Source organism: Ixodes scapularis, unplaced genomic scaffold (assembly GCF_016920785.2).
Source record: "Ixodes scapularis isolate PalLabHiFi unplaced genomic scaffold, ASM1692078v2 PGA_scaffold3__209_contigs__length_174095766, whole genome shotgun sequence".
Taxonomy (NCBI): domain Eukaryota; kingdom Metazoa; phylum Arthropoda; class Arachnida; order Ixodida; family Ixodidae; genus Ixodes; species Ixodes scapularis.
In genome coordinates this window covers 65,150,529-65,174,713 of record NW_024609868.1, presented here as the reverse complement: position 1 = coordinate 65,174,713, position 24,185 = coordinate 65,150,529, and the positions used below count along the sequence as shown (strand labels likewise).

General features: G+C 47.7%; 1 protein-coding gene across 1 annotated transcript in view; it reads right to left on the bottom strand.

Moving 5' to 3' along the window:
- LOC8028596 overlaps nucleotides 1-23,412 on the bottom strand; it is an 86,568-nt gene extending 63,156 nt beyond the window's left edge. The window contains exon 1 of the mRNA XM_040219658.3: nucleotides 23,176-23,412. Within this exon, the coding sequence (XP_040075592.1) occupies nucleotides 23,176-23,226 (51 nt within the window). The 5' untranslated portion in view covers nucleotides 23,227-23,412. The remainder of the gene's footprint in view (nucleotides 1-23,175) is intronic.
- Between the last annotated feature and the right edge of the window lie 773 nt (nucleotides 23,413-24,185).

Here is a 24,185-nt window from a genome sequence, read left to right as displayed (position 1 = left end):
GAGATTAACCCTCGTAACCCTCGTAACCCTCACGAGGGTTACGAGGATTGCGGTTACGCCGACGGCGACGCCGACGCCGACGCCGACGCCGACGCCGACGCCGCTCAAGCCGGGAACGGGCCCCTAAGAGCTGCGCTCTAAAAAAAAAAAAAGCTCTCAACATCGAGTCGGAATCGAGAGTAGCCGCGTCAAAACCCTGCCCTCGTTTTCAGAAACTGCGCTTTAACAAACAAGCTCACATTTTTAGTCACATGGAGCATAGCCTCGTACATAGGAGGCTATGCGCGGAGGTTGTGAAACGCAGCGAGTAGCTTATTATGTTGTTATTTTTTCATATGTCGTAGCGTGGCAGAGTCTGGAAAGGTTTGCAGTCACTGGAACGGCAAGGCGCTCAGGGCGTGGCTATTTGGAACGCCCAGCCTCGTGGCTTGGGCTCAATGCCCAGCTCCAGACTCGTCCAAGTATCGACGCTTTGCAGCAGCTGTGCATGGCCGCCGCCATAACTGACCTTCAGTTTTTGTTTCCTCTTATTTCGTTTATTTCACTTCATCATTACCATAGCAGGCCAGGTTATTGCCATATTAGACTCAACTGTGTCCTTTTCTAAACCATCGCTAGTGTCAAGGGGTAAGATTTAGTTTAAAATTTTTTAATGCGTCTATAAACTATAACAATAATTTTTTTCTTCTTTTTTTTTCTTCTTCTTTTTTAACCTTCACATACCTAATTCTTCTTTTATGTCTTCCTCGGGGAATGCATTAAACTTCCAGTTGGAGTAAGCGCTCTGTCCTGTCCCCTCTTCTTTTCCTTGGTGTTTGCGCTTTTGAATTTTTATACATCGGCCTTTGTAGAGAATCGTTAAGTACCGTTTCAGTTGCTCGGCATCTCGGTAAGACAAGAGAAGGTCAGCAATGGCGGCTGTAATTTGGCGCGTGTGTAAAGCGTCTATACCTTTGACATCGCTGTTTTATACGTACAAAAAAGAAAGTGTAGTGTGCAAATTTGGTTTTGCTTGTCCATTGGTTCCTAAAGTCCGTTTCAAACTAAAGGCCGGTTTACCCATACAGCGGAGCGCTCAGTTAGTGCCTCATGAACACTGGAGGTAGCGCTCATGTGGCATCGACTTGCGTGTGACGTAGTGCTCGGTTAGCGCTTCAGAAGCGCTTCGGTAGGCGCTCGGTTAGCGCTTCAGCAGCGCGGTGTAAGCGCTCTCACGCTCCTTGTACCATGCTTGCTGCTGCGGAACAGCGATTGCACGGCGATTCCGTAGTTGTTTTTCCTTTAGCATTGAAAGAAGAGGAAGTAAAAGAGCCGCTCTCCAAGCAAACGGTCGGGCAGACGATCCAGAGTCATAGACTTTGAGCGACTAATTGAATGAGTACGACCTCATCGCTTTATATTTGACATACATGACCCTGCATGCATTGTTTCAAAGACACGCAGTTAAAAACTAATCACTTAGAGCTCTGTGTCTCGGTCCCTCGATCAGCCTGAGGACAAAGATCGCCGAGTACCCGTCGGTATCTCAATGGCGAAAGATTTCGCGCACTCAGAAGGCTCTTCTGGGCGTTAAGCCGTCCACACACATATGCACTCATTGCGTATGTAAGAGCATTTGTCGCGTTTCTATTTCAGCGTCCCACATGGCCGCCAAGGTGCTGCTGACCGGTGCACATCCAACCACAGGAACCGGAACCGCAGTGCACGTGCTAATCCTCAGCAGTAACCGTGGTAGAAGTGCTAACAAGGCGCTCCTGAAGCGCTAACAAGGCGCTTCTAAAGCGCTACTAAAGCGCTAACAAGGCGCTACAGAAGTGCTAATCGCGCGCTATATTAGAGCTAAGTCGCACGCTATAGGAAGCGCCACATGAGCGCTCTTTCGGGGGATCGGTGGCCGAGTGGACTAGCGCACACCAGCTCGGAGCACGTGGAGCGAAAGCTCGCGCTGCAGAACCCAGGGATCCTGGGTTCGAGCCCCACCCCTGCCCGTTTCGATCTGGATGAGCATCGTACCGGCGTGCGGTCGTGTATCACTACTGCGTGATGCACGTTAAAGACCCCAGGTTAGCGGCTGTACCGCACTGGCTAAATTGCTCATCTACAGCTGGGAGACTCGTCGCCCCTGTGAGGCAGACCAAGTTCTAGGCTGTATAAACACACACACAACCCAATTTTTTTTTTTTTGAGCGCTCTTTCGAGCGCTTATACGTAGCGCTTACCGCTCCGCTGTATGTGTGAACAGGCCTTTACCGTAAAACACTGTCGAAACTATATACTGGCACCAGTGCTTGGAATCATTCTACAGCATATACTTTATTGGAGAGCGCGTGCTAACCAAACGCGAAATCCAGATACAGGTTTGCACCGGTAGCTTTGGTAACGTCTTATAGTAAATATCAAATTAAAAAAAAAAAATAAAACAGGCGAGACTACCGCGACGGCAGAAATGACATTTTATTCCTGGGCCTGTTGCAGCTGAGCCCATGACGGTGAGATCTCGCGTATATTTTATACCATCGCGGTTGTGGCTGTTGGAATACATTGAGTGAAACTCACTCAGAAGCCCCGTGAATAAGGAGCAACTAACATCACTTTTAACCAACCGTGTTTTTGTTTTGCATTCCAACAAATATTTATTGTTTCGACCTTTTTTATATTGAAACAAAAAGAAAGAAACGCCGCGTGCGCAGCGACATTAGTCCTTGCGTGAAAAGCGATTGGTTAAAACACTCACTTAACTTCTAACTGGTCATGAGCCACACAGGTTTTAGATCGATGCTGGTCCGAGCGTGCACCAACAGTGACGGGAAGGAACAACCCGTGATTTTGTGGGGTGGCCATTACGCTCGCGCTATAGATGTTGGAACACAAAGAGAGCAAATTAACCTGGATTCGTAATATACGGTCCTGTGAGATTACAAAGCAAGATAGAAAAGTCGTACATTGTGCTTAGAAATGGTCGGCCAGCAGCATCAACACCTTATGTTTCCTGGCTATAAATAACTGATTTTTTGGTGCCAACTCATTGATGCTTCATGCAATGCCGAAGTGCTATCAGGGTCTGTATACTTATTATCTTTCATTAAAATATTTTCAATATTGCGGGGGAGATATAACATATATACGCTCCTCCGTGCGGGAACTATAAGGGGCGCTTTAAAAAACGCGCATAGCGCCACTAGCGGAGGAGCTGGCGTTCGACAGTGAGGCGCGTTCAGCAGCCTGCGGCGCCTTTTCGCGTGCGAAGCTGTGGCGGCGGAAGCGCGCACGGACGAAGTTTTTGCTTTTTGAGCCGATACGTTGAGGGTGACGTTGCATGAGTGCTGGGGCAGACCTAAGGAAGGCATCTAGCTGTTCTCCACTTCTTATATGTTGAGCTTGAGTCATTATTTGTGGTAATTTCTCTAGTTGCGGCCGAAAAAGGGGTTGGAGCGATTTCCCGAAAAGCAAGACGGCTGCCACCATAATTGCTCTGAGTGGGAAATTTGTTTCGCTCGTCGCTGTAAACGGGACTGCTGGAACGATGATGTTTGGAGGCGAGTGAGATGTTCACTAAGTTTGTGCACGAAGTGTGCCAAGTTTCATTAAGACAGCAGGTGTGAAAGTTATGTTTCTAACGAATAAAGAAATAAAGCTGTACAATCCAACATTGGACCCAAAATGTTGTGTTATAACCGGGCTGTGCAAAGTGCAGATTTGGGCACACACGTGCTTGGACTTGACAGTAACATGATACAGCACTTATTATACCAAAATGAGGTGGCATAGGGAAACCAGGTGGAAATTTGGTTTGAGCGGCGTAACTCAATGGTAACCGGTTTTGACCATGAAAGGGCTGTCAAGAGAATACCACTCGTCGTGGGAGGTGGAGACTTTGCAGGTAGGGACTAGTGAACTGTACGCCCAATTGAAACAACTTTACGAAAGGTGGTTCTAAAGCCGAGAAAACAAAGTTGTCGGCCAACACACGGTTTGGCCGTCAAAGGCTTTTGCGGTCAGCTGTTGTGTAATAACCTGTTGCGCGAGGTGCTGATTGTCTGAACACAGGTACTTTGACATGACCGCAACTTAACACAACACTTATTATATCAAAAAGAGGCGGCATAGCGAAACCAAGTGGAAATTTAGTTTGGGCGTCGTAACTAAATGGGAACCAGTTTTGACCGTCAAAGGCTGTCAAGATAATACCACCTACTCATCGTGGGAAGTGCTCACTTTACAGGTAGGAAGGGACTAGTGGACGGTACTTCCAGTTCGAACAATTTTAGTGATAGGTGGCTCTAAAGCCGAGAAAAAAAAAATGTCTACAAAACTCGGGGTGTCAGGGTTTCAACATCCAAAAGGAGGCTGATCATAAAAGAAAGCACACCACATAAACTTCCATACTCAATCGTCGATTCTCCGGTGATTCCGAGTTTCATTGTAGTTTTCATTAAATTCATATTTGTCGCTTTTTTTTTTTTTTTTACCGTTCAATTTTTTTTACATGAAGTAAAGATTGCGTGCCATACTTGTCCGGAAATATTGACACGTACGATGGCGACGAAACTTCTTTGGAGGGCATTCCTCCAACGAAATTTGCAGTGCATACCCGCGAGTGTGGGATGGCATTTCTGTTCGTCCCATCGGCACTAACACATGTAGGCGTCACTGGTACGAAAACAAACGCAGAGCGCAAAGCGGCAGTGTAGAATACGTCAGCCGTGCCGACACAGTGGCAGATACGATCGGGAGACTAAATTTCTCACGTAGTACGGCACGGGTCCATCGTTGTCGCTATCCCACAAAACATTGGCGAGGTGAAAAACTGTGAAACTTTGTCCCCACGAGATACGATACGACGCATAACTATTGAAGTACTTAACGACGCAGCACCGGCAGCACTTCATGCTGTGAACCCAGCGCAACCGCACCGCTCCGACTCCAATGCATACCGACGTACGGGGCGTGGTTTCGGTTTCGTTTTCTCTGGGGTTCTCACTGCCTACCTTCGGTAATGGCAGCGCGGCGGCGCGCCAGTCGCGTCGCACGGAGTCTATACTTATATGTTTTCCGAAAGCGATATCAAAATCAAAGATGTCATCTTCAATCTTTAGGCGATCACGCAACCGACCTCTTCCCGTGGCAGCTCCAGGTTAACATTAACTCCTTTCTCGAATTAATATATTAAGTAAAAAAATTGGGTGGTGATAATGTTTACACAGCCTAGAACTTGGTCTGCCTCAACGGGCGACTTGTTTCCCAGCTGTAGATGAGAAAATTAGCCAGTGTGGTACAACCGCTAACCTAAGGTCTTGAACGTGCACCACGCAGTAGTGATACACGACCGCACGCCGGTACGATGCTCATCCAGATCGGAACGGACAGGGGTGGGGATTTATATTAAATCAAATACCTTGGCACAATGTTTTTTTTTTTTTTCATTGTGTTTGTTTTAATATGAGAGACAGGGCAACAGCTAGCTTGTCTGCGTTCTAGCCATTCTACTCTCACAGCTTCACGGGGTGTCCGCTGCAGGTGCAGCGACTTTTTATGCGGGAAATAGGAAAGTTAATTCGACAGCCTCATGCTTTGCTTACTTAGAGTGACTGACAACTTAGAAAAAACGCGAGGTTTATTATGTTGACGTTTCTTATTTCTTTTAATTCTTTCTTCAGCGTTGTCATCGGCTAATACCGCAATTTTATTGGCTTCGGAGCTATAATTCGACGAACCGTGACCGAAACAATGTAGTGAACTTCTAAACAAATGCTCATGCGGGACCAAACAAAACGTTCACACCACGGAGCGGTCAAAGCATGGAAAATGGAAAACAATGGCAGAGGAAAGCTTCAGTCGTTTCGCCAAACTTAAGAATCGACAGACAATGCCACAAGCACGAGAGCTCGAGATCGATGCTTTGAAGTGGTCTTCCCCAGAACGAGCGGTCGCGCTAGAAATGCGTGTCTCAAAACCTGGAGCGTGGGCTAGCTCGCGCTTGTAGCTTTGATAGCTCCTGCTTGTTGATTCGACTGCAGTCTAAAGTGAGTATATGGAGATGCAGGCTCATAATTTGAAATCATTTCATTAAAGGCAACTGCGAGTAGCACCTTGAGTTATCCGCATTACACTGATCAATTAAAGGGGTCATGAAACGATTTTCCTACTTCTTCCTCCTTAGCTTTAATCCTCAACTCAAATGCTAATTGTGAAATCACGTCGTCGTGACATTCTTCGGCATCGGTGCGATGACTCCTAGCTTCCACCGTGCTTCTTATGCACACCATAGAACTTGTCATTCCCCAGTGACGATAAGTTCCATCACGGCACTCATCGGCCATGAACGCGAATCCGAATATTCGTCGACGGATTGATTGTTGACGAGCGCATACGTCCGAGTGACGCAGTTCTCGTGTCCAATGCGTGAGCTGGGCTCGGCTGACGTCAGGTTGGCACCGCTGATGCGCTTTGGGAACCGCGGATGTATCATAGTGAAAAGGCGGAGAGCTTTTGAAAAAAAGAAGGTACAAAATAGTTCACTATATTTCCAAATGCTCGTACCGAAAAGCTGGCTTTTGACTTTCTACCCTTTTTCTTTTGGCCAACTAATCGATATGCGATAAGAAAAGTACCAGCTTAAAATCAGCCCAAAACTCGTTTCATGGCCCCTTTAATGGGCCGTAATCAGAAATAAAAAAGTAAAAAAAAAAAAAAAGCTTTGTTAACAGTTATCTGGAAGGGAGCTACTTCCCCCCGAAGACACCCTTGGCAATAAAAGTGCAGTTCGTCGTTCAAGGAAACACGGCTGGCTGGCCCTGAGACCAGCCACTTTATGTGGCCTTTTACTACACCATTAAAATGGGCAGATAAGGCACCCAGAGAACCGCGTGGAGTAGTCGGTAAATGTCACGACCTTTAGTTTTCAAAGTGCCTGCTCTAAAACTGAAACTTTTTTCTGATTGGCAACTGGGACAGACATTGAAAACAAGAATAACCGTACAAGTGTTCGTCCCATCGACCTCTACAGGGTCGCGCTATTCGCGTTTGCAATCACATTCGTAGTATAAAGCCTGGTTCAAACAGTTGCGTTTGACTGCGTTTGACTGCGTTGCGGTTGCGAGAAACCAGGACATTCCTGCTGCTTTTATCGCGTGCCAAGATGATTCTTTGAATTGGATTCTACGCTTCATACGAAGTACAGATCTGCCGGTGACTCGCTTTCGGTTCTCTACGCAACGTAGTCAAACGCACTCAAACGCAAGTGTCTGAACCGGGCTATTTTTTTTTTTTTTCTAAAGGTTACTCTATAGTTACTGCCCAGCTTCGGAAACGCATGGGCGTGTCGAGCTGCGAGTATGTTAGAGCCGGGGTGACACCGCTATATACGTCATACAAGATACATTATCCATGCTACTGCCCGAGGCGCATTCCCCCCTTGTATGCGACGGTCCACATCGATGATATGCGGAGCGAAAGTTCGTCTGCTCCCTCTGCAGGGGCTGTGGTGACGTCAGAACGCTGAGCTTTGATTGGCCCTGATTGAAGGATGGTGGGTAGACCTCAAAGCAAGCTGCCTTGAGGTCTACCCACTATCCTTCAATCAAAGCAATCAGAGCTCGGCGTTCTGACGTCACCGCAACCCCTGCAAAAGAAGCAGACGAACTTGCGCTCTGCATAAAAGGTATTTGCAGATATATTCGAGACATACGTATGGATGAAGCAAATAAACTTCCGGCGGTCCGCACGCAATATTGTTGTCATGTCTAATTTACACCTTTTTTATGAGGGATATGTGCTGCGGCTTAATTATCACCCAAACAAAAAAGTAGCATTCAGCACCTGGACTTCAGGACTTCCCAAACTTCCAAAACCTCCCCCCCCCCACACACACACAAAAAAAAAAAAAAAAGAATGAAAAAAAATTTGTGGCGATTATTTTCTCGTGCGCGCAATGAAGACGTTGAATCATGGAGGTAGGAAGGCTTCTGGAGGCGACATGAGGCACCCGAGGGTGACCAAAATAGCCGTGGTCTCTCAGTTGGCGTCTTGTCACCTCCAGAAGCTTCCTACCTCCATGAATAACACTGATACATCGGATAGAGTGCGAACAAATCGTCTATTCGTGTAAGCGATCGGACACGAGTCAGCATGTCGCTCGCATCACCTTATTCGATCTCGGCAGCTGTCCAAGCCGATCAGCGGAGTGCATTACACCTCGCGGCATCGGACGCCCCGCCGTGCCCGCGGCAAGCATCCTCGGATCGGGGAGAGCAAGACGGTCGCCGGGAGGGTTATCGCTTCGGCCTCGTCCGTCAGGCCTTGGCAATGGCCCAACCATTATACGAGAAACCAGTCGCCTCCGCTGAGCCGCGCGGCGACGCATCAACGCTGTAAAACGTGATGCATGCGAGAGCATCGCGACGGGTCCTTTGACAATTCCAAGGTGTCATTCCCCAAGTTCCACAGATAAGAGACGACTTCTTCTCGGTGAAAAAGAAAAAGAAATGGCGAGCTGACGTCAAGGGTGCGCGTGTATGCAACCGGGAAGCGTTGAATGTGTATTCGGCTGAACGAACGCGGATGCAAATCCCTCAACGCTGCATCGAATACGCGGAGTGGGTCGCGCTCTTTTAGTGGCACATATGCGTTTCGCGGTATAAATAATACGATGCAGAAAGAGAGAGAGAGAGACACTTCAACAGCAGTTAGAGTTTATCCGAGTATATAGTACATACTACACTATACACTTTGCTTCACCTTATGTTCGGGCGCTGACAACACTACGAGCCGATGGGCCCAATCAAACAGCGTCAAAAGCGCAACGTCATGTTGTTCGTCATGTCCCTGTACTTGTTCTATCCTCGCTAAACCAATCATGCACAGAAAAAAAAAAGCTACGCGTCGATGGACGCTCATTCCCCACCCGCTAAAGTTCCGAACCAGATGCCGAAGTTTCAGCACTATCAACAGTTCTAAGTGACTTTCTGAGAGTTTCAGTGGGAAAATGGCGGCCGACGGATCTCTCGAATACATAGAGCTCTCTAGCACCGAGAAACCCGAAACGGGCGAACGTGAGCCTCATTTTCGCCCGGCGAAGACGGTTGGGAAAATAGGCCCTATAGTTTTCCATTGAAATTGTCAGAAAATTGCTTAAAACTTTTGAATAAGATATCAGCTCATGCTGAACCTTTGGCGTCTGGTTTAGACCTCTAGCGTTTTTTGTTTGTTTTGTTTTTTCCTCAAAGAATGAGCGTTTGGCGATGATGCATACTTCATTTCCGCGGTTGAAAAAAAAAAAATGAAAGACGTTTTCCACACCCTCTAACGCCGAATCAGAGCGCGGCTCTTGAGGAGAAGGGGGGAAGGTAGGGAGGGGAGGGGATGCCCCTCCTCCTCTCCCCCTCTTGTGCTCCTCCCCTCCTCCCCTGCTCCTACTCCAACCCTTCTTTCCTTCTACTCCTCCTCCTCTCTTGAGGTATTTGAGGCGGCACACAATAGACCGATCTCACCAAGCATTCGACGCATGCGCGAGGCAGCCATAACTTTAGTTCACAGGGGGCAATCGGCAGTGCACGAGACTGTTCGTGCCCTGCACGCCCAGAGCTCCAGCCAGGTCGTCGCACGTGCAGAAAGACTAAAGTTCCCTCGATGCATTGCGGCAGCGGTGGCGTAGTCAAACTGGCTGCTGAGATCGGTCTATTTACCATCTTCATCTGACGTGCCACAGAGATCGATGGGTACAGCACAGAACCGTACCCATGTATATACCGGATAATGAGTACACCACGTTTTCATACGTGCCTCCGTGATTTATGAGTGGTGATATCACTTGCCTGCACAACGGGTAGCTGGAATCTCCCCCTCCTCCTCTTCCCTCCCTCCACCTCCCTCCTCCTCCTCCCTCCTACCCGCGCGTTGCATCATGGGACGTTTCCCATAATGCAACGCGCGGGACCCTTGTACGTCGCTCGTGACATCACGTGTGACGTCATTATGGGACGTTTTCCATAATGCACCAAGCGGTTACGCGACGGCGACGGCGACGCCGCTCAAGGCGGTAACGGGCGACCATAAGCTGCATTTTAAAACAGTTTTATTTTCTTGGGGCGGTGGGACACCTTGTATTTGTATATATACATTTGTTAGAGTCCCTGACAGCTTAAGAAATATAGGGACTGGCGAGTCCGCAACATATCATTATCATAATAATTAAAGCATTATCATTATCGCTCCACAGCCATTCGATTGCGGCATTTGCCGATAAGAAAGCTGGAGAACCAATCTCGACCAAAGAGAGGCATTAATATAATAAGCCACACCCTTCGTTCCTTGAGGTGTCAGAGACTATACGTGGAACTATGCGCGCCGTCATCATCATTGCAAGTTCTTACAACGCTTCTGTTATTGCCTCTCTACGTCAATATTTAAATTGGCGAGGCGATAACCCCCTTTAATCGAGGGTAATTGTTTGCAATGCAACCAACCGCCTCTTTCGCGTTCTCGTTTGTGAATCGTGCAGAACTGTTTCAGGACGCCTTTTCTTATGCAAAGTTGCCACTACTATATAAGCCTTCGGGAAAGCGAATACCAATACCCCGTCACATTACCGCATGCACGCTCTCCTATAAACAAAACTCCCGATTGCTCCTTCACGTAACTCTTGAAAGCGAAGGGCGATAATTACTTTATTTGTAGACTCCTCCACTTCCTAAACAAAACAGAAAAAGAAAGAAAAGGAACCGAAGATACGCGTAATATGTGACCTCGGAAAAAATGCCTGAACCATGACAGTGGGGCCTATAATCGGACAGGTAATTAGTTTTCGTGAGTCGCGAGTCGGTGGTCGAGCGGGTTAGCGCATACCAGGGGCCCTAATCTGGAGACTCGGCAAAAATGTCTGCTAGAAATCTGGCGGCCGTGATTGGCCAACTCCACACTTGACCTGGACGCCGGACAATCAGAGCCGCCGGATATCTCGCCGTCTTTTTCGCCGAGTGTCCATATTAGGGCCCCAGCTCGGAGCACTTGGAGCGAAAGCTCGCGCTGCAGAACCCACGGATCCTGGGTTCAATCCCCAGCCCTGCCCGTTTCGATCTGAATGAGCATCATACCGGCGTGCGGTCGTGTATCACTACTACGTGATGCACGTTAAAGACACAAAGATAGCGGTTGTACCGCACTGGCAAAATTGTTCATCTACAGCTGAGACACCAGACGCCCATTGAGGCTGACTAACTGCCGGCTGCATAAACATACGCACAACATTATTATTTTGAGTCGTAGTACAACATCGGTAGATATATGTAATCAGCTAGTACATCCAAAATAGAACTAAATAACAATGTGAAATGTGATTTCAACTGTGTTTCGCCTAATCCATGCTCCCATATAGTCGGTGACAGAGAAAGAACGTAGATGCTCGGCCTCCAGTACGCGCTCGATGCTTTCCGGCTGGCTTTTACTGTGCGTGCGACAAAGTGTTATCAAAATTGAGGTTTCCAATAGGGGCACCCAACGTTAGGGGCCCCTAAGCGATTGGGAGACCCAAGCGCAGCGCTGTCGGCTTATTAGCGCCGATATGTTGCGGTGCCGCCCTCTTATGGTTTCCATCCGTGACGTCACGACTGGGATTTGCCTCGCCGTGACGTCACCAGTCGTTATCCTGGCTACTTACCATCACCGACGACGAGTTTGGTGGTGTGCTTAAAATGCACAGTGGAAGCTAGGAACCATCGCAATCCAAAACTAACACCGTCAAAGTTGACAATCTGACAGTGCTCATATACCCATGGTTTGGCCAATCGTGGAAAGCTGACCGCAGCGGCGCTTTTGGTCGCGCACATCGCTAAGGGTCTTCGATACGCGGCGTGACGTGCTTGCGTTTCTCGTTTGCTGCGCTAATACGTCTAAAAACCGAAATTATTGAACTGGGAAATATTTTTTTAGATAAAAACGTAATATACTTGTTTTTTTATAATTCATTTGTGTTGCATATGTCGCAAATATTGTGTAAGGCCATCTACATTATTTTTTTTACAAATCATTAAACGTTTTGATGTTTCACGTCAATTGTAAAATCAATACGACTAAAACCACTAATAGACCGATTTCATCAGCCTGATTGTATACGCCACCGCCGGCGCAATGCATCGAGGGAACTTTAGCTTCTTTGCATGTGCCACAACTTCGCTGGAGCTCTGCGCGTGCCGAGCACGAGACTTCTCCAGCATTGCCGCCTGCCTACCGTGAACTATAAAGTTATGGCGGCTTCACGCAAACTCTGAACGCTTGGTGAGATAGGTCTATTCAAAAATGTGTGTGAGCCCGCGTATATATGGCTGAATCAGTGGTTTCTTGTAAAAAGGAAGCCGACTAAATAGACGTCTTTCTTTTCACGAGCGCCTTTTGTTAAAGCCCCTCTATCCTGAAAAAGTGGCGCCATTCATTGTCGTGGAAAAGCTCGAAACACGTGCCGCGCGCCACTTCTGGGAAGAACGTGGCGTCCGAAATCGAGCTCAGTGCTGCACTGTGCCGCCATGATCTCCCGGGGTTGCACATTCTATGTTCCTCGTGCATTGACGCACCTTGCGCTACTTTCCCAAAATCTAGTAAAAAAAAAAAAAAATTCGGGGCGTGTATATGTTTATACAGCCTAGAACTTACTCTGCCTCAATGGGCAACTTGTCTTCTAGATGTAGGTCAGAAATTTAGCCCGAGCAGTACATCCACTGGTCTTTAACGCGCACCACGCAGTAGTGATACACGACCGCACGCCGGTACGATGCTCATCCAGATCGAAACAGGCAGGGGTGGGGATTGAGCCAGGGTCCAGTGACTTTACCCTTTATAAGCTAGTTCCCTCCTTGATCGACTTTTTTGCAATTTCGCAACGCACACACACGAAAAAAAAAAAAAAAAGTCCTTACTGTTTTATAAAGCCGGGTTCGCGCTGACATACAAAAGACGGTCCGCATACAGATATGAACGCGAGTCACAGCGAGATCCATGCTTCCAATGGCGCATATGGTAATGCGTTCAAACTTGGCAGGTGGTATTCGAACCACGGATATCGTGGTTCGTACAAAAGGCAGACTGCTTTTTGTACAATATACGAGCAGGGGCCGTCTGCTACACGGCGTGACCAAGCGGTACCAAGGGACCGGGACAACGCCATCCGCTGCGGTTGGTCAGCGTCGCAGCGCTGACCAATCGGAGCAGATTACGCTGTCCCGGTCCCTTGGTCCCGCTCAAGGTGTAAGATAGACAGGTGGGGAAACGAGAGCCAAATGAGTGACCGCATTGTGTCCTCCTCGTTTTCTCTTTTTCTGTGGCGCCATCTATGTGGAGCACCGCGAACTCTCACTCCGGGTGGGCGACCGATGGCGACCGGCTAAACTGACGGAGATGGTTTCTCGTGGATTTTTAATGAAGGACTATCGTGCTCTCGGTTTATTTTGCGCAATCTCCCATAGAGTTCCACGCAAATCCGATTTCTATTTTTTCCTCTCGCCGCAGCGCCATCTGTCGCAAGTCGGGGGTACCCGCAAGCAGACGAGTACACAATCCGGTCACGGCGCTGCGGTAGGCTTCTATGGGCCGTTTCCCCACCTGTCTATCTTACACCCTGGTCCCGCTTGGTCACTCCCTGTAGCACAGGGCCCCGGTGTGACCCCGGCTTAAAGAGTGGTGATGGTTTTGAAGGCGATCCTTAACACACCATCCAGTCCGTCCGACACAGCTTCACGTTTTATGTCAGTAGGATCAAATACCGGTCACGCGTGCTGTTTTCAACACGTAACTCTAGCTTTTTTTTATTTTTATATAGTTTTGAAGCCAGTTGCGTGTCAACGCTTATGCGTGCCCTTTGTGTTCCTGTTCCGTGTCTTCGCTCTTGTGCAAGATCGAGGAAAGACAAGCCACTAGGATTCGTGAGGCTAGCTAAGCGACGTAATATCAACAGTCAGAATCAGCAGACGATCTAGAAAACCGGGCGGGATCATCGCTCATACTTTGTGATTTAAGCGAGGTAAGGCAAAGCGGAAGCCCCGATCGTTGCCGATGAAACGGGCCAAATAGTGCAGCGACCAATCTGATTTTGTTCTGAAGCGAGCGATGCAGGACGATGTTTGTTTGCCTTAGGGGTCTTTAGAGCTCTGCGTTAGGAGCTAACGCTAACTATGCCTGTCAATAGGGAGGACGGGCCATAGGAAGGGGCCGGGCAAATGGGGCTTGTGGTTTTCGTGTGGCGGCGCTTGGGATGCAGCTATGCGGTGAAAACCCTTCTCTGCTTCGCAGAAAGCAAAGTTAAGTCATTCAGAGCATTGTGGAGCTTGAGGCACAGCAGAAAAATATAAATTCGTCATCTCATGGGTATGCTCGAATCTTATTTGCTATCTGCATAAAATAAACAAACAACAGCAATAAGAACTGGAACCGAGATGGTAATAGGGAGTTTTAGTAGATCGTTCTAATTACTCCGATGACGATACCCGATACTCCGCCACCGCCTCCCTTGCGCAGGCATATAGTATCGTTATCGGGGCTATCGGAGGTATCAGAACGATCTACTAAAACTCTCTAATATCCCTGAAAGTAATTAATCGGCACACTTCATTTATTACGCCTACTGAAAATTGTGCAACGAGCCGAACGTTTTTGTGAATACTTCCTTGTACACTAGTTTCTTTTTCATTCTTTAATAAGAGTTGTGTTTTGATAGATTTTCATTTACATTCCAGCGATGTTTTATGAACCCTTTATCAATTTCAACCCTGCTAATAAGTTTCACAGCGATGCAGGCTTTTTTTTTTGCAACTTAAGTTCTATAGATATGTCGGCAAGAATGTTCGATGACAAGAAGTAGGAAAACATAAAGTTCCTCGCTTTTCGTCCTGAAAGCAAGCTGCTTATTAAAAATTATCTAAGACTGCCTATGACTTGTTAGTGTGAAAAAAATGCTGTTTGTTGGAAGTATGCAGCGAACCGAAATCGAATCTCGCGAGGCTGGGTTCACTGTGCCGTTGACGACGCCTGTTTGTTGAAACTAAAGTTTAAATGAAATGATAACGTCTACTTTGGTACGGAGTCTATTGCAAACCACGTACCTTGCTCGCTCAAGTGGGTCAGATGGTATTTCAGGGTATGATACGGTGTTAACAGGAGAGGGCCCGCATTTGCTTGCAGTGCAAAATGGTGCGCAGCAACCCATGCCTGATATAGAAACTCAGTATGATGTTTAAATATTCACCCTTTCATGTAAAAACGTTAAAGCTATAAAATCGCTGCGTTTTTGTGTTTCACATTCGGCACGCTAACCATTTTAATCTGGCAAACTGTCTGAGGGTCACTGTTGGTCAATTTATGAGTCACGCAACACCATGGTGTCACGTGACGTTGCAAAGCCACGTGACATCCCAATTTCACGTGGCGTCCTAATGCTACGCGACATCGTGGCATACGACATCCAGATGGGCTTTTTATTTATAAGGCCATAAAGCCCATATACGAATTAAAATAGCCACTAAATGAGCTGTACTTATATTATCGGCACTCCGTTTCCCGACATTGTTGCGGGCACCGCCATTTTGGTTGTTGTGCAGGGGGGCTATGTTCCGCTTTTTGGACTCCCAGGACACTAGGGAGAGGGAAGTGACGTCAACGACACAGCAAGCGCAGATTGGGTGTTGATTTCGTTTTCTTCTGTCAACATCCAATCTGCGTTTGCTTTAGTCGTTGACGTCACTTCTCTCTTCCAAGTCTCCTGGGAGTCCAAAAAGCGCAACATAGCACCCCAGAGCAGACGCAACTGCCGATTGTCATAGTTCAAAAGTGCGACTTCCACAGCATTAGATTTGGTGTTAGGCAGATAATTTAATATTGTTTTGCTTTGCCGTCAACTATTTAAACATTTGTGGAGGACGGAAAAGCTGGAAAAGCGTTTCTTGTGATTTCAGATAAAGCTTCAGATAACTCGCAACCATGATTTTAAGCCACAATATCAACCCAGGGATCCTGGGTTCGAGCCCCACCCCTGCCCGTTCTGATCTGGATGAGCATCGTACCGGCGTGCGGTCGTGTATCACTACTGCGTGATGCACGTTAAAGACCCCAGGCTAGCGGTTGTACCGCATTGGCTAAATTTCTCATCTACAGCTGGGAGACTCGTCGCCCTTGTGAGCCAGACCAAGTTCTAGGCTGTATAAACACACACACAACCTAATTTTTTTTCCCCACAATATGGGCAAGTGTCGTTACTCTGAAGCGTAGTTTATTTAGTGGAACTACGTGTAACGATGGAAGGTGTCGAACAGATTTACCTGTCGTTTCTTTTTATTGAATTCGGCTTATAAAACACTCTGGCAATAATAGTCGGAAAGGTAACGACTTTCACAAATTTATACCTGATTGCTCACCACTATTCTTAAGTAACGAATAAATACAGCGCTCGTGTTAACATAGTGGTAAAGGCCAGTTCTAAAGGCCGGTTCAGACACTTGCATTTGAGTGCGTTTGACTACGTTGCGTCAAGAACCGAAAGCGAGTCACCGGCACATCTGTGCTTCGTATGAAGCGCGGAATCCAATTCAAGGAATCATCTTGGCGCGCAATATAAGCAGAGGGATGTCCTGGTTTCTCGCCGCCGCAACGCAGTCAAACGCAGTCAAACGCAGTCAAACGCAATTGTCTGAACCAGGCTTTACCTGCAGCGAAGCGCTGATGTAGCGCTGCTCACATGTCGTCAGTTACTTATCGTCTGCCGTGAGCAACAGTTTTGACGGTGCGATACAAAGCTGGTAAACGCTGCCGTCAGCGCGCGCTTAGCGCAAGGTCAGCGCTATGCTTGTAGCGCTCCGGTGCATGTGTGAACAGGCCTTAAGCAATATGCCAGATGTATATGGTGAATGTACTTTCGTGCTACAAATATATTTATTTATTTTTATTTATTTATTATACCCTCAGGGCCGAAGCATTACAGAGGGGGTGGGCAACGGAAGTACAAAAAACGCTGAAAATGGTTAGTCCGGCACAGATCATGAATAGTAACTTGTTAAAGCTTCTTTAAAGAGGACAAAATCGCCAATGGACGCAATGGGTGAGGGAAGGCCGTTCCAATCACGAGATGTTTTTGGGATGAAAGGTTTGAAAAAAGAATTTGAAATGGAAGTGGGTATACCAACTTTGCAGCAGTGATCGAGGCGAGAGGATACGTAGATGGGAGCACTGATTAGTTGTTCTTTCAAGAGTGAATTAGCATAGTAAATTTTATGGAATAAACAGAGACGGGAGATAGTGCGACGAGTGGAAAGAGGCGGCAGTGAGAGACTAGCTTTCATGGATGTGACGCTTGATGTACGATGGTAGTTTGATAATATAAAACGTGCTGACCGGTTTTGGATGGCTTCAAGCGCTGATATGAGGCTTTCTGTACCGGGATCCCAGACCGAGCATGCATATTCAAGTTTTGGTCGCACCAGTGTTTTATAAAGTAGTAATTTTAATGATGATGGAGCTAGAGAAAAGTTACGTCTTAAATATCCAAGCATGCGGTTACTGTTATTAACGATATATTCGGTGTGAGTTTTCCATGATAGGTCAGGAGAGATATGAACACCTAGATATTTGTAAGTTGATACGTTTTCAAGGATGTTATTTGATAGGAAGTAGTTAGGACAGAGTGCTGCTTTGCGAGAAATCTTCATTGTCTTACACTTCATAGTGTTTAGTTTCATGTGCCAAGCATCACACCAGGAAGAAATTGCATTTAAATCAGATTGAATTATGTGTACGTCAGAGTCATTAGTAATTTCACGGTAAACAACGCAATCATCCGCAAATACGCTTATGGAGGAGGAAATGCTAGTAGGTAGGTCATTTATATATACTAAGAATAAGAGGGGGCCTAGGACAGAACCCTGTGGTACACCGGACTTAACGAGGGACGTTCGGAAATATGCAACATAAAAAATATTGTGTTTAAAATGGTACAGTCAGCGCGAAAAATGAAGGCACACTTCATATTGACGAATTAACCGCTAAAGGTTTAGCATCGGCAATTCTGTCATAGATTCTCATTACTTTCCTGGTAATATTGCCGGTGTTAATGTCTTCGGGACGAAGGACCACGGCAAGTTCAGAAATGCCGAGATACCGCTGGATACGTCGGGCTCAGATGAGCAAGAGCCGAACATTCGTACGAGCTTGCGCGGACGTTCGGAAATTGTGCGTAAATCATTTTGTAGCCACGACAGACACGGGATTGCGCTTCCGTAAGAGTTGTGCAGAGAAGCACCGGTGGTCGTGCAGGGGCCGTGGAATTCACTGGACGCAATATTATAGGCCGATGTTTAAAGCGCATGCTCAGAACGCGCTCGCATTAACAGCCTGCTAAAACCTCCGATCTTGATGGTGCGGAAGCACGTTGCAAAAAAACTGCGGAAGCTCCCTGTGAGCACGCGCTCAGCAGCCGCCCACACAGCTATGGTTGCCAGTGAATACTCCCTTTAGAAGCTTATATGTAGGAGTCTCTGCGATAACCCAAGACATGACTCGGGTTCGGCGCATGCGCAGTGGTGAGCCGCCATTTCTTAGGGGCCCCTAGAGTGCCTTCATACACACGCACGTTTTTGCTTGATTGGTGACATCTCGGCCATTTTCCCGCCCAATCGTTTTTTATGCATTTTGAAGGGCGCGCAATCCGGTGTCACTCAGCTCGAACGCGTAGCTCTGGCTAATGCATAGACGCCATTTTACCGTCCAAGTCACGCACCGAGTGCGCCAGAGCGTCACGCGCCGGCACATTCAGTGCAACAATGGGTGTCTTCTTCACCCTGAGACAGACAGACTTGTAGGCACCCCAGGGACCCCCTAACGCTGAGACCCCTATTCTAAAACCCTAAAGGCAGAAAGCTCGCGCTCGAAGCTGGACATTCATTGGCTTTTTTGGGTTGTGAGGATATTTATACAGCGTGTAGTTGGTCAGCCATTTAAAGTTGCGACGAGTCACTCGCTGTAGATGAGCAATTTAGCCAGTGCGGTACAGCCGCTAGCCTGGGGTCTTTAACGTGCACCACGCAGTAGTGATACACGACCGCACGCCGGTACGATGGTCATCCAGATCGAAACGGGCAGGGGTGGGGATTGAGCCCAGGATCCCTGGGTTCTGCAGCGCGAGCTTTCGCTCCACGTGCTCCGAGCTGGTGTGCGCTAGCCCGCTCAGCCACTGTTCCCCCCTTTACTGGTTTCGTAGCCCGCAACCCAAAGGGTCGCCATGGTCGGCTTTCCACGATTGGCCAAGCCACGGGCATAAGAGCATTGTCAGACTGACAATTTCGACGGAGTCGGTTTAAAAACGCTATGGCTTCTAATGAAAAAACAGTTAGGGCGCAGGCGAGCTGGTGTAAGTTTACCATTTTTAGACCACCTGAGACTGGGTGGAAGAAACACGACGACGTCTCAAACACAGCTAACCGCTTTATTCAGTTCTCCCTCCTTTTATACATCCTGATCCCAAAATCGTCACCATAAAAAACACTCCAAATAAAGGCACCAAGGGGACACGTCTTGACTTCGCAGCCACAACAATGTTAAAAAAAAAAAAAACGAATCACTTTGAACTAACAAAAGCTACACACACATCAAAACGTCGGCCGAATGGAACATTCTTTGACCTTGCAGCCACTCTTATCTTTACAAAAAACGAAGAAGCGAACCACACGGAGCCGACTGCAGTTCGAACCCATCAACCTGTTACACCTTTTTTTTTCTCTCTCTCTCTCTTTACGTACGCATGCAAACAGAACAAGATCATGACAAAGGAGGTACCTCTGGCGAAAAACCACACGACCTGTTCAATTCATACTCGCAGAAAAGCTTTCGCCCTATCACTAAGAAGCAGAGACGCCTTACTTATGCAATTGCCGATCGACCTAATTTTTTGCTATTTCGTCGTTTACCCTGAGACTGGGTTTTTTTTTGAAGAGCAGAAGTAACAGAAAAAACAGACAGGTCTTGAACTCAGCTACAAGTTTATTTCAACAACTTCCTCTTATATAGTTCGTTCTCGTCGTCATCAACCAATCACATACGACTTGTCCTCTGCACCGTGACTTTACAGGTTCCACTCTATCACAAAAGAAGCGGACACTCCCAACGTTTCCAAGTGAAAAGGTTCCTTTTCACTTGGAAACGTAGGAACCTTTTCACTTGGAAACGTAGGAACCTTTTCACTTGGAAACGTTGGGAGTGTCCGCTTCTTTTGTGATAGAGTGGAACCTGTAAAGTCACGGTGCAGAGGACAAGTCGTATGTGATTGGTTGATGACGACGAGAACGAACTATATAAAAGGAAGTTGTTGAAATAAACTTGTAGCTGAGTTTGAGACCTGTCTGTTTTTTCTGTTACTTCTGCTCTTCAAAAAAACCCAGTCTCAGGGTAAACGACGAAATGGTTGACTTCCACCAGCTAGCCTGTACTTTGACTCTTTTCTAATTTTTGCTGTCTCTTTTACAACCCTTCCGACGTCATTGATCTCTTTGCATACTACCGTTGTACCGGACCACTCGGCTGAGATGGCTTCTAAGTTGCTTCTAAGTGGGATGGCTTCTAAGCTGCACTATGACGTCTAAACAAACCATCGAACTTGTCGTCGCAGCTAATGATAGGTAGCTTGGGATCACGAGTCGGGACGTCACGACGAGGCAAATTCTGATTGTGACGTCACGGAATGAAACCGTGACGTCACAAAATATCTCCGCATCGTCTGCTTCTTGCGCAAGAGTCGCGGTGACGTCAGGAAGACGCTGAGCTCTTATTGGCTTTGACGAAGGATAGTGGGTAGACCTCTAAGCAAGCTCCCTTGAGGTCTACCTACTATCTTTCAATCAAAGCCAACCGGAGGTCGGCGTTCTGACGTTACCACAATCCCTGCAAAAGAAGCTGACGAACTTGCGGTCCGCATAGGTTGTAAGGGAAGCAAAACAGCTTTTAGCGACGCCTGCGACCAAACCACATACGAAGATTTCCATGGCTTCGCGGGCTACCGTAAACTAAATAGATTGACAGACAGCTTAAGCTCATGCACGAATGAAAACAAAAATGTAAGGAGACAGGAGATTGTCTGATCCGAAACAAAGCATGCGCTGCCTCCTCAGCCGACGCCACACTCTTCCAGAACCAACCAAGCAGTTCCAAAAGTGCATCGTCACGGTCCTCCTTGAGCCTTTGCTATAACTAACTGGCTGAAACAATCACGTACAGTGAATACGCCACGATCCTGTGCTTTTCTCTGTGCCTGATTGCTTCAGTCGGCGGCGATATCAAACGCATAAAGGCGATGAGCGCGCGGCTCCATCGTAGCGCGGGCAGCGTTGGAACTCAAAGTGAAACGGAGCACAAGCATGTCGAGCAGCCACAAAACTCGCACCAGCGAGTTTCTATGGCTCGTCGAAAGCGCGCTCAGCTGCAAACTCATGACAACTCTATGGCGTATATCCAAAGGCTCCCTCCCAAAACATTAAACATAAAATACGCATTGGCGAACGCGCATTCTCCGTCCAAATGTAGCCCTGCCGGTCCGAATCAGATGGCAAAAATTCAGAACTCATCGTTATCTCATTCAAAAATTATAGGCCCGAGTGATCTGAAAATATTGATAGCAAAATAGGGCCCGCGCTTTCGCCCGTTTTCGATAACTGAGAGTTCTGTCGACTGCCATTTGCCATTCGATGGTTAGGACTACGAACGCTACATTTGGGCCGAGAATAAGTGTTCTTCGAGGCCTAGTTTATTTTCGCGGTGGCAAAACCCCGTAAAGTTTGGGGGACGGTCTTGTAGATGAACCGGAAGCGAACAATGACGGCTGATTGTGGCCTTTTTTTTTCTTTTTTCGGGTATTGCCGTTGCTTTCGGCGGCCACCCTCCCGGCGCGTGCGGTTTCTTCCGCGCCTCACGCGAAACATACCGGTCGCGATAACCCCATTCGGCGGTCTGTGGCCCGGACAAGACGGGAGCCGCATCGAGGTTACCATCTGCAGCCGGGGCGACTTTACGCTCTTGCGCGACATGCACGCCGTCGGGAGGGACCTCGTCGCGGCGAGGGGCCCGCCGGAAGATGCGCCGCCGCCACCGCCTGTCCCCCTCGAAACGGAAGCCAAGGGGGATCTGTTGCCCCACGCCAGACGTTTCAAACAAACTCGTGTAATTTAAATCTCTTCGTGATTTTCTTTTTTCTAGGATGTCATTTTATAAAGGGGGAATCTTAAGGGCTAGTCTGCCATTCAATTTGCTCGATGTGTCCGCGTGTTAGCGAAGGTGTTTTACAATGCCAGAATGTGTTACCACGCGCATGCGGTTTGGAAGATCACGAGCGATAAGCCGTGATCCCACTGTTCACACATTAAACAAAAGACGCGGAGTTTCTCTGCTGATATACCTCGGGCACTTTCGAAGCAGCAGGTTCGAAGTAAAATGCTTCGAACATGTCTGCAGGGAGCCTTTTTATTTGGCGAATGTGACCGAGCCATCATACAGGTAAGAAGAAAGCCTCAGACCGTGACTGCAGACGTGTATTTTTTTATGAGGCACAGGCGGTGTGACCGAAGCTTTATAGAGGCTACCATCAGGAGCGTTATACAACGTTACAGTCACGAGCGTTATAAAAGTTACACAAATTCAACAGAATAAAGCAAAATTGTGAAGCATCAGCATGTCAGCTAGAAAGCATGTCAAAGCGTGGCAGCTAAAAAGGAACGATATATCGGGTCATCTACCCTCGAGCGGCTTTGTTTACTCCGCCCTCACTTTACGATTTGTTGCACTTATTCGGGAATAACCGATGCAGGAGGTTCTGAAACGAAATGATGCTGTTGTTGTTTCCTCGAAATATGCGCACAGTAGCGGAGGCAGATCCCTTAACTCTTAGAGCGCGTAAGGCATAGCCCGACAAAGGTATCCAAGTCGGGACAGCAGAAACGTTCTCGAAGGCATGAATGCAGACAAACCACTGTCATAATTGCGTCAATTTTTTACTTGTTTTTTTTTTCCCCCTTTAAAAAAAGATTAACGCAATGATGACTCCATCGACCTCATCCAAGGTCCTACCGATTGTTGCCTTTCAACGAAAAATACCACGGGTCGCCACGCCTCAAAGGCGAAACCAACCGCGCAAAAATGCACAGCACCCAGGCCCACCGAGCTCACCGCGGAGAGGCTGGCAGGTGAGGCTCTCCGGAGGTCCTGGTACCGCGGCATCCTCCTGGCTCTGGAGACCGTGGCCTTCCGGCAGACGCGCGCTCCTCGTCGGTCTGCGTCGGCGGTCAGTAGCGAATCTCGGGCGCTGCCAGCAAGTGGGCCGCGGAGGCAGCTTCCCGACGCCGCAACCCCTCCATCACGCTCGACCCGAACGACACTGTCTGCCGACGGCGCGGTCGGCACCGACCTCTCGGCCGCTCCTTCTCACCTTCGGCCGAAGTCGCGCTCGGGAGGGGCGGAGTCTCAGCTGCCACCGATGCCTCGGGCGCCGGCCCAAGCGATCCGTCCTTTCGGCCCAGCCCTTCCCGCAGTGTCACCCGACAGCTTAGTGCATTCACTCGAGAATAAGGTGACACTTTCTTTCCTCTTATTGACGAAGCTCGCGACCTCCTGCTTTGTTGCATAGTTGGCAGAGGATCAACTGCGAGAGGAAACTAGCAAGTGACAAGAAATACTTTTCTTTCTTTTTTCTAAATCTAATCGGCTATACGATTTAGTTGCGTGGTGCGACCCGCACCATCTACTCATCTCTCTATTCAGCACGTAACATCCACTATTACTCAGCGCCGAGGGCTTCCTCGGCATAAGCTATTGGCCTTTCTGCGGTGTCGCGGCTCTCCTGAGGCAAAATAAATACCAGTACTAATACTAATAATAATACCGATACTAGTAACCAGATGGGAAGCTTTGTCCCGAATGGCGAACACGAGACCATTATGCGCTGTAAACCAGCGAAGGTCGCTAATTTGAAATTACGTGTGCATCTTAGATCACACCTAGCCTTCCGGAAATCGCAGTTTGTCTTTTCTATATTTACATTTTGTGTTTAATTATTTGTGTATTTATTTAGGGTAACTGTCAACTAACGCCGTGATTTCCGATTGACACTTCGCATGCTGTACAGTAAAGTATATTGTGCGGGCTTTATATGAATAGTAGCTTGATTTTCGAGCAAATAT